Consider the following 9,768-nt stretch of genomic DNA (forward strand, 5'->3'; position numbering starts at 1 on the left):
AAGGATCTTGTGTTATGTTTCTGTGTTCATACCCAAATCTGTATCACAGACACTTTTCTTTCTCTTTTTTTAATACCACATCAGTACAAGCAGAGATCCAGGTACAGCATTACTTTTCTGCAGAACTGTGAGTGTAATGGAGGCGTTTGGATGGTAGCAAGTATAATTTTCACTTGAAGATCAATATAAAAGGACAGTGGCAAGCATTTGAGGAATATTTTGTACTTGTTCCCTTGTTTGACTTTTGCGCACTATACTGTCAAGGGGTATTAGCAGTGTGAAACTGTTTTCTCTGATGTCCCAGATTACTTCTCCCTCTCTGTGTAATTTTTCAAAGCTTAGAAGTATGTGTTTAAAACTACCCACATTCTTCCTGGTACGCTAGGGATATGTGAGGTTATGTTTCGATAGTCTTAATGAATTTTGAAAAATAATTTCCTCCAGTGGCCTTGGGTAATTGTCAGTTTAATTACAGGGAAAAGCTGAGATGGAAACTTTGCTTTGTCACTGAAATACTCCTCTTTGAAAATTCTCTGTTCCTCAGGATGTAGCGCTCTCTACTCTGAGCTATAACATAGGCTTTCAGAAAACCCCTTGAAGAACTGTGGAAAAAGCGAATACTTCTGCAAATTCATTCATCTGACATCAAAGCTATGAAAGCATTCTTTTAGCAAGCAAGTGAGGCAGATTGAACTCTCACAAGCACACAACCAGACTCATTGTATGTTTGGTCTCTCTCATTTGGAGACTGTATTTGAAGTAATTTTGCATTCTTTTTGCTGTCTTACTTTCTTATTTTTGTACTGAGGTCAGACTGCATCCTCTGCATCTTATTGAGATCTCCTGCTCTGTAGGTTAAATGGATGGGCCTTTAAAGAATAAAAAGACATTGATGTTCAGAAGAAGCAGCACTCTATTCAATTAAAATCAAGAAAAAGGTGGTTAAAGAGCTGTGAACCCCCATAGCCTAGATTAAAAAGCAAATGAAGAATTACAAAAAAGGAAGACAAAGTCAGTGTTTATTAGTTGTACTTTCAGTTGACGCTCAGCTTTGGTATTTCTATTTACTGCTTTTTTCCCTTGTCCTTGTGCTCTGGTACACTGGCAAATAGGTCATAAAAAACACTTTCAGCAAAGACACATTTGATTTATGTCCAGAACTGGTTCTTAGTATTGATTTTTTTTTTCCCTCTGGAAAAAAACAAAAGAAAACAAAACTATATGTCTCCATTATTTTTTGAGCCTGGCAATACAGTGGCACATTTCAGATCTGTTTTTATCTTAAATTACTCATTGTGCTATTTTATATTTTAGAAGTCTTCCCAAGTCTGAAAAAATCAGTAGTTTAACTTACTTCCCTTGCCATGATTTGAGGGCAAGGGGAGAGGGGGGGGGGGGGGAAATAAGAGGAACTGGGAAGGCCTGTATACAGGGAAACAGGAATTTTAGGAGAAGAAAGCATGGTTTGGGAAGTTTGTATGGTGGCTGTAATTTGAGTTAGTGACAAAAGAGGCAGGAGTGGAACAAAACCAAGAAGTAGATCAAAGGCTAGGAAGCAGGGTTCAGCAGTATGGGGTTTATATCTTTACAGCTAGAGAGAAGATTAAGAGCAAGAAAAATACTGCCATGGGGCTAGGAAGACATTGTGAAGGAATAAGGAAATATACGTTGAAAGAAAATCCCCAAGGAAGCAGAAAGAGAAGGAGTGAGAATTAAAAACAAAGATCTGAGCAGTTTGAAGCCCTTGTTGAATCAGATCCCTAGCTGAAAAGAGGGAGGCACACATAGAAAAGTGCTGCTTAAGCTGTTTGCCAGAACCACAGCAAGCTCTGCTCTCTCATTTTCCATTTGTTTTCTCCAGTTGGTGGCCTGGTATCAGTGCGTGAGCATGTGTCTGCTTGCTTGCGCATTTGGGGCCTTGCATACATAGGTCCAAGAAATGACAAGAGTGCAGGAGAACACATGGTTTTGGGATCTGTTGGTGGGGGTCACTGAGGGGCTGTTTCCCTGCCTGGCTCATATGAGGTGTCCCCATTGTGTGAGCCTGGCCCAGTCTCTCTGGAGCCACCCCACTGAGGCTTGCTGTGCCAGCATCATGGCTGGGCATCAGCACACGCTGGTGGCATCTGGGCCTTGGCATGGGTTGTGGTGGCAGTGGTGCCCAGTGTCCAGGAGCTGCCAAAGGGTTTTCTGGCAGCTGACAAGATGTGCAGTCCTCATTGTGGTGGTGGTGGTGACTCAAACCGTTGGACTCTCCCCGGAAGCTGTGTTTTGCACACACGTCAGCTTGTAGTGACAGGATTACGTGGGGGTGTGCAGTCCCAGCAAGTGTGGAGATAAGAGAGAACAATATAAATACAGGGGAAAGCACCCGCTTGTTTGCATGAGACGGAAGGTTTTTGTGAGAAGGGAATGTGTGTCCCCACACCAGCCTGCCCCAACAAGGAAGGCTCCTCAATGCTGAGAAAAGTGAGATTGTACTTTCAAATATTAAATGGTTTTCCAATCAGTTCAGAATCTCAGCTTTCACCTGGGTCTTTTGTACGCCTTCGCTTCTTCCAGCAGGAGATTTGTAATAGAGGAAGCAGGTGTAACGTGGTGATTATAAAGATATTGTTGGAAAAAAAAACAAAAAAACACCAACAGGGTGAATTTCCAATGCTTTGCTCCTTTGAGACTGCCAGGGCTTCCCTTTCAGCTGACTGCATTACCTTTTAGCAGGTGCTGTGTTTTCGTCCAAGTCAGCCAGTCAATTGTGTGCAGAAAAAAACTTGCTGGGTAAATTTGAAACCTTGATAACACATTCCTCCATTTGTATGTATTGTACAGCTTACCAATGTATTCATTCCTTTGGCTTTCAACATTTCACAACTTTCCATAGGTCAGCCTGAGCAAGAAGGACAGATCTTGGTAGACTGAAAGATTTCTGCTTTCAGACACTCATGTTCACATTACTTTGCCTGTTGATTTCCTGATTTTATTTTTATTTTATTTATTTTATTTTTTTTTAATCAGCAACATCAAATGGGTCTTTGGAGGGCCTGAATAACCAGGAGGGAGGGGTGTGCCAGACAAAAACCATGAAGATCCTCATGAAAGTTGGACAAGGTAAAGACCATCTGCTGTTTCATGAAACCACTTTGATCAGTCTCAGTGTCCTTTTAGTTTTCAGGCTTCTTTTGCAAGCGTAGAGCAGTGAGCCAGCTGAGTCTAGCATGGTTGTTCCTCCCTTACAGTCTGAAAGCAAAGCCTATTTTCTGCTCCTCAGCTACTGACAGATTTCTGCAGGAGGAGGGTTGGTGTAATAAGATCTCTTCACTGGAGAGCTCCCTAGGAGGAAAGGTCACCTGGGAATTACGTGTTTCAGTCATTTTTATTTTCATTTTAAAAACAAAAGCCACAACTGCGCTGTTCAAAATTATTTAAAATACATGAAAGGAGAGAAGCTAATATTTCTATAGTTTGCTTGTTATGAATTCTGATTACAGAGAGGTTTTTGTTCATTGTCTCTTTTCATATATAGATAACCTATTGTGCAGAAAGAAAGAATTATTCTTCTAAGCAGAAGTTGGTTTAGTAGTCAATCAACTTCCTCAGTTAAAATGAAATGTCATCTGCAAAGCTTTTCTTGCCAATTACAGGAGTCCCTATAGTTTCTGCAGATGGCCTCACAATTTAAACCTCTGAAATAACTAATATAACCATTTTGCTTTAAAAGGAAAATTACATTCTTGTTTCTCCTAGTCCTTTGCATAAAGATTCTTCTGTTCAAAGCTATTCGTGTCTCACAAGATACCTATAGCCGGCTTATAAAACTTAATATCTTCGGGCGCCTAAGCTGCAGTGAGTCGTTTTTCTCTCCCACAGATCCCAATTCTGCAGGGTTACCTCGGAGCACAGACCCAACCAAGCGCCCTGAACAGGAAGCTGGTACAAATGGGAAGAGCTCCACCACGAGTCCCTTTGTGAAGGACCACTCAGGTAGGTACTATGAGGTTTTCCGTTGGAACAGAAAGGCTCTAGCATATTCACCTTTGTTCCCAAATATGGGGTTTTTTAAGCATTAAAATGTTGGAAAAGCAAATGTTTTCACACTGAGATGACACAAAAGCCAGTTCTGATGCTCTGGTGGGTAGAACTTTGGAGCTTCTGTTTTTTTGCAACAGCTGCTCTTTCCCCTCTTTCTGCAGTAGAAGTTAATTACATCTTGTAAGAGTATCACTCATTTACAGGAAAGTTTTTGGATAGGGCATTCTCTAAGAAGCTTTACGATGGTAAATGCTGCCTTACATTTAGTACTCTGGCAGATGAACGAGTCTTTCTGTCTTTCTCTTCCCGTATAATACATTATCAAGTGGTTCTCGACAGCCATTTATAAAGTTTATTTCAAGACATCTATAATTCATATCCTGATCTTTTAATTGACCATATAAAGTCTACATATGATTGACCGGTCTTTCACTAAATTTAAAGATTAAAAAACAAATAAGCAAACAAACAAAAAAAAAATCCAAGATAAACAGATGGGGTGGTTCAAAACAAAAATCTTGAGGATGCATTTCACGTATTATAGGCAAGAAATTGAATAACTTTAAAAACACAAGTTCTCTGGAAGAAAGTTCGGTGAACTGGAAATGTTACAAAGCAAAATTTGCTGATAGTTGATTTTGGGGTTCCCAAAAATGGCTACATATTTTCCTTGCTAGCTCCATCACTTGATATCATTGATATGACAGTTCCTGGGCAGGTTTCAGACATTTCCTGCTGAGGTTCCAGATGTTATGAGGACATAGTATCTGCAGCATTGTTCTACATGTAAGACAGCATCAAGAGAGGGAAGTCAGTTCAGATTTTCAAGTGGGAAGGTCTCAAGTAAATGTTGATTTAATTTCTGTGACAAATAATGTGACAATATTCAACTCGCTATTCAGCAATTGAGCCTTTCCTGACTACCTAATATGTGCTGTTATTTTCTTTTAAATAAATGTAAGATACATAATATAAACAAATATAGTCCATAACCATTTTGCCCATCTTTCACACTGTCTCAAGCTCTTTTGTTTCATTTGTAAGCATGAGGAGTCCACATAAAGAGACACTAAGGACAGTTAAATCAATATCAGAAGAATAAAATAGCAGAATTGTGTGACACTAAACAGTACCAGTTGTTTTGAGAATTACTGTTTCACTGCGTTAATTTTCCCTTGCAGTCCTATCCCACCCCTTTCTGCTGCCATGAGCTGGCCAGCATCTGTTAAAAGATGCTGTGTGCATCAAAGGCTGCCTTGTCAGTGCCAGTCCTCACTGCTGATGGATGATGATGTATGAAACAGGGTGGCTTGGGAACAGCACAAAAGTGAGACCAACAGACACAAAGTCTTGTTTAATATTGATTGCTGACTTCGGCTGTTTGCATTTAGCTATCTAACAGGGTAATTGGTTTGTCAAAGTATAGCTGTCAGTTAATTCTTCTAGCTTTGCTTACTCTACACATTTTTAAGCAGCGTAAACAGGTCACAGGATGGCAATAACTTTTGTCTGTTGTATTTCCATTCTTTCCAGGATCTAGCACAGATGGCAGTAAGGCTGGGCATTCCAGTATACTGGGTTCAGAAGTGGCCTTATTTGCAGGAATTGCATCAGGGTGCATCATTTTCATCGTCATCATCATCACTTTGGTGGTTCTATTATTGAAGTACCGCAGAAGACACAGGAAGCATTCCCCACAGCACACCACGACTCTCTCACTTAGTACATTAGCCACCCCAAAACGCAGTGGCAACAACAATGGTTCTGAGCCCAGTGACATTATCATTCCTCTAAGGACTGCAGACAGTGTTTTTTGCCCCCACTATGAAAAGGTCAGCGGCGACTATGGACATCCAGTGTACATAGTTCAAGAGATGCCTCCTCAGAGTCCAGCAAACATTTACTACAAGGTCTGAAAAACACTCCACTGATTCTGTGGTACAGTTGAGGCCTAGAGGACACTCACTGGTCAAACGCTTTCTGTTGGGGTTTGTGATGACGCCTTGTGCGCTAGCATTGACTCAAGCACAGAGGGAAGAAGGCAACAGCTATTTCTATGAGAGCCAACCCGAGCTGGACAGCTAACCTAGTCTGTAGAATTCCTATCTCAGTGAATTGATATTCACTAAAAGCTGGAAGACTTTTATGTAGAAGATGCCCATTCTGATTGCTGTACTCTTGTTACATTCATCATCCTCAAAGCCATGTGCTGCAGGCCTTCAGGCATGTACAAAAGCCAAGGGAAGATGGAGTGATCTGTGGATGTTAATAGCTCTAGGCATCCTGGGAAGGTGCTGTAGGATATCAAGCTTGAAATACAATCTTCTGACTTTTGTGTGTCTCTCTCAGTGCATACTAGATTTGTCACACAAACCTTGGTGTCTAAGTAACACTTGCTAAAGTTCTCTTGCTTTAGTCCGTCTCTGTTCCATTTATTTTTGTTATTCAGGGCTCTGCCATCCTTCACATAAGATTTGCTTTCACTCCACCTCCTGAATCACTAATGGAACATTAATGTTTAGAGATGCGTGCTCCATCCATCTGCTACAGCAGCCTCACTTGAATGGGCAATGCATTTTTAGAAATTGTGTCTGATAGCAAGGAGCCTTCCAGCCAAAAAGTTAGGCTGTCAACAAGTCAAGAGTAGGACTGGGTGGTGGAGGGAAGGACTGACTGTGGTTGTGATTGAATGCTGCTGCCTAAAAATAGAAGCTGGGAAGAAAAAAATCATTTAGGTAGCACAGCACTTTGGTATGCTACGTTTTAAGAGGCAAGTAGGAGACACAATAATACGTTGCAGTGACTTAGAGCTGTGTTTGAAGGAATTCACGGTTATCAAATACCAGTGTGCAGAAAAAAAATAGTACCTTCAATACAGTAGAACAAAGGGGTATTGTTAGGAAGTGAACAAGCTTGGAGGGGACAAGACAAGAGCAAGGATATATTAGGGCAGGGCTGTTGCGGTACTGGCAATAAATTATACAGCTTCGAAGCTGTAGCAAAAACGTAGTCTGCTTTGGAAGACTTTTAAGCAGACTCAGCTGCTATACTGTCACATTATACTAAACACAGGGAAAGCATTTAAGAAAATAGCAGAGAGCCAAATCTAACCAAGGTGATTATAAGCCAACGGGTCAAATGAGCTGTAATGCTATCACTGGTAAAGTTTTGGGGAAAAAAACAAACCAAACCTTTCTCATCTCTAAGAGTAAAACAGAATATTTTTCTGACTGAGCCTTTTGACACTTTGGTTTATCCTAGTGCTGTGCCTGCACAGTGCCTGTAGGTACTGTAATGGGCACAGCAGTTAGTTGGTGCTCTGTGGCAAAGTTAAAGCACATATGGCAAACCTCCTGCAGTCCATAAGAATAAAATAAATTATGACACTGAGATGGAGAAGGAAGATATGTCTTATTTATAATAGGTGTATAGAACACAAGGGATACAAAGTGAGAGTTTTTCTTTCTTTCTTACTTTTTTGTTTTGTTTTGTTTTTACTAATACGTGTTTTGAGATTGCACAGAATCTACACCAGAAGATGTGAATTTCATGTGCGGCAATTACATAGTCTTAACTTGTCATCATTCTACTTACGTATGTGTGTGTATACATGTACATATATATATTTATGTATGCATGTATACACATACATTATAAAGAAGAAACCAATTCTGGGGAAAATGACCACTATCCCAAAAAAATGGTAATCAGAACGTATTAAAAAAAAAATAAATCCAAAGTCCTTTAATGGCATCATGTTAGAGAAAATTGGGAAATAGTTGTGAAGACACATAGGTAACAACAACAAAGTGTGCCGGCATATATATATTCTGTGTTGTGTTTTCTCTTGCCTTATGGACTGAAGTGTTCTGTAGATTTCATTGAGATTTGTAGGCGGGGAGGGGTTCAGGTTAAAGTTTTCTCTTTAGCATGTCTGTTCCCCTATGTCTCCCACCCTGGGGAGGAAATAAGAAAACTCTACTTTTATATGTGCTATGCAAATAGACATTTCTAACATAGTCATGTTACTATGGTAACACTTTGCTTTCTGATTTGGAAAGAAAATGTAGCAACAGCATTTTGGGGTTCTTAGATCTCCGTTGAGCACCTGCAAGAAAAGAAAAAAAAAATCTGTCATAGAAATTATCACTCTCTGTTTCTTGGACCTGAAAATGACGTTGAGATGTTGGTCCAAATGAGAGAAACAAAACAAAAAATCCCAACCCATGGATCTGTGGAAGGTTACCATGGTGACTAACTACACTACATATGTAATTCTTTTCAACAACCCTTCCTTTCTGTGAATCCATCCATACAAGGTTCTCTTGTAAGTCATTAAGATTTTATTTTGGGGGAGGGGGAGGAAGGGGTGGGTTTGCTGATCCTGATTTTTATCAGATTGAACCTATGCTTTATCAGCTGGCTACATTCTAGTTATGTACTAAACTGTGAAAAAAAATAAATCGGATGAATTGCTGAAGAGCAACCTGCAACCAATTGAAAAAAAAAAAGTGTACTGTGTGTCTGCTTTGTGTCTGGTGCAGAATTATGACAATCTACCAACTGTTCCTTTATCTGACGTTGGTTCAGCTTTGAAAATTACTGTAAATGCCTTGCTTGTATGATCATCCCTAGTCACCCGACCTGAAATTTGCACCATCATGTCTAAGTGAAGATGCTGTAAATAGGTTCAGATTTACTGTATATGGATTTGGGGTGTTACAGTAGCCTTATTCGCCTTTTTAAATAAATCTCAATTAAAAAAAAAAAAAAAAAAAAAACACGTGAAAACAAGAAAAAATGGCTTTTCTTAACCAGATTGTGTATATAAAGCAATGTTGGTTTTTTATAAAGTCTGAGCAAGATGTTTTGTATAAAATTTGAATTTTGCAATGTATTTAGCTACAGCTTGTTTAAAGGCAGTGTCATTCCCCTTTGCACTGTATTGAGGAAAAAAATGGTATAAAAGATTGCCAAATTGCCGCATATTTGTGCTGAAATTGTGTACCATGAATATTTATTTAAGAATTTCTTTGTCCAGTTTGTAAGTAACACAGTATTATGCTTGAGTTATAAATAATTTCTTCTCTTTTTTTGTTTCGTTTTTCTTTTTTTTGTTGTTGCTGTTTGTTTGTTTGTTTTGTTTTTTTTTTTGTTTTTGTTGTTGTTGTTCTGTTTTTAAAATAGCCGGTAATAAGTTTGAAATCTGCTTTAGTTCCACACTGCAGTTAGCTCCCAGAAAATGAAAATTATGAAAAATCACATTCCACGTCTGTTTCAAACTGAATTTGTTCTTAAAAAAATAAAATATTTTTTTCCTATGGAAACCTTGCCTTCTAAGTATGTTCTTCCTTTTATTTTTGTCGTATATTTAAGTAAGAAAGCCATCAAGCATACCTCTGCTGGCCCCTCCTTCCTTTCCTGTCTCTCCTCCCCCATCTCTCTATCCTGGTTTCACCTGGTTCATAAACAAACAAGCTCCTTATAGCATACTGACTTCTGTTAACCTCCTTATTTTCCAGACTTTTGCTTACACATATCAATGGATTTAAAACACACAGAAGTCAGTGAGTTTGTAGCAGGTACAGTAAACAGCTTGCCTGGATCATATGGGAGGTGAGATTATAAACACACACAAATAATTCCTAGAAATTATGGGGAGGATTTATATTGTGGAAAGAGCCAGAGGAAAAGAAAAGAAAACCAGACGTGGACACTTCTGGGTGCTGTTGCTGCTGC

At 39.3% G+C, this 9,768-nt stretch overlaps 1 protein-coding gene across 1 annotated transcript in view; it reads left to right on the top strand.

Moving 5' to 3' along the window:
• Positions 1 to 9,356, top strand: part of EFNB2 (ephrin B2) — a 43,439-nt gene extending 34,083 nt beyond the window's left edge. Inside the window, exons 3-5 of the mRNA XM_042811036.1 lie at positions 3,016 to 3,108; positions 3,868 to 3,981; positions 5,563 to 9,356. Of these exons, the coding sequence (XP_042666970.1) occupies positions 3,016 to 3,108; positions 3,868 to 3,981; positions 5,563 to 5,945 (590 nt within the window). The 3' untranslated portion in view covers positions 5,946 to 9,356. The remainder of the gene's footprint in view (positions 1 to 3,015; positions 3,109 to 3,867; positions 3,982 to 5,562) is intronic.
• The last annotated feature ends 412 nt before the right edge of the window (positions 9,357 to 9,768 follow it).

The sequence above is a fragment of the Centrocercus urophasianus genome, unplaced genomic scaffold (assembly GCF_019232065.1).
Source record: "Centrocercus urophasianus isolate 14NV4802_14NV808 unplaced genomic scaffold, USGS_Curo_1.0 seq_12, whole genome shotgun sequence".
In the NCBI taxonomy this organism is placed as follows: Eukaryota; Metazoa; Chordata; class Aves; order Galliformes; family Phasianidae; genus Centrocercus; species Centrocercus urophasianus.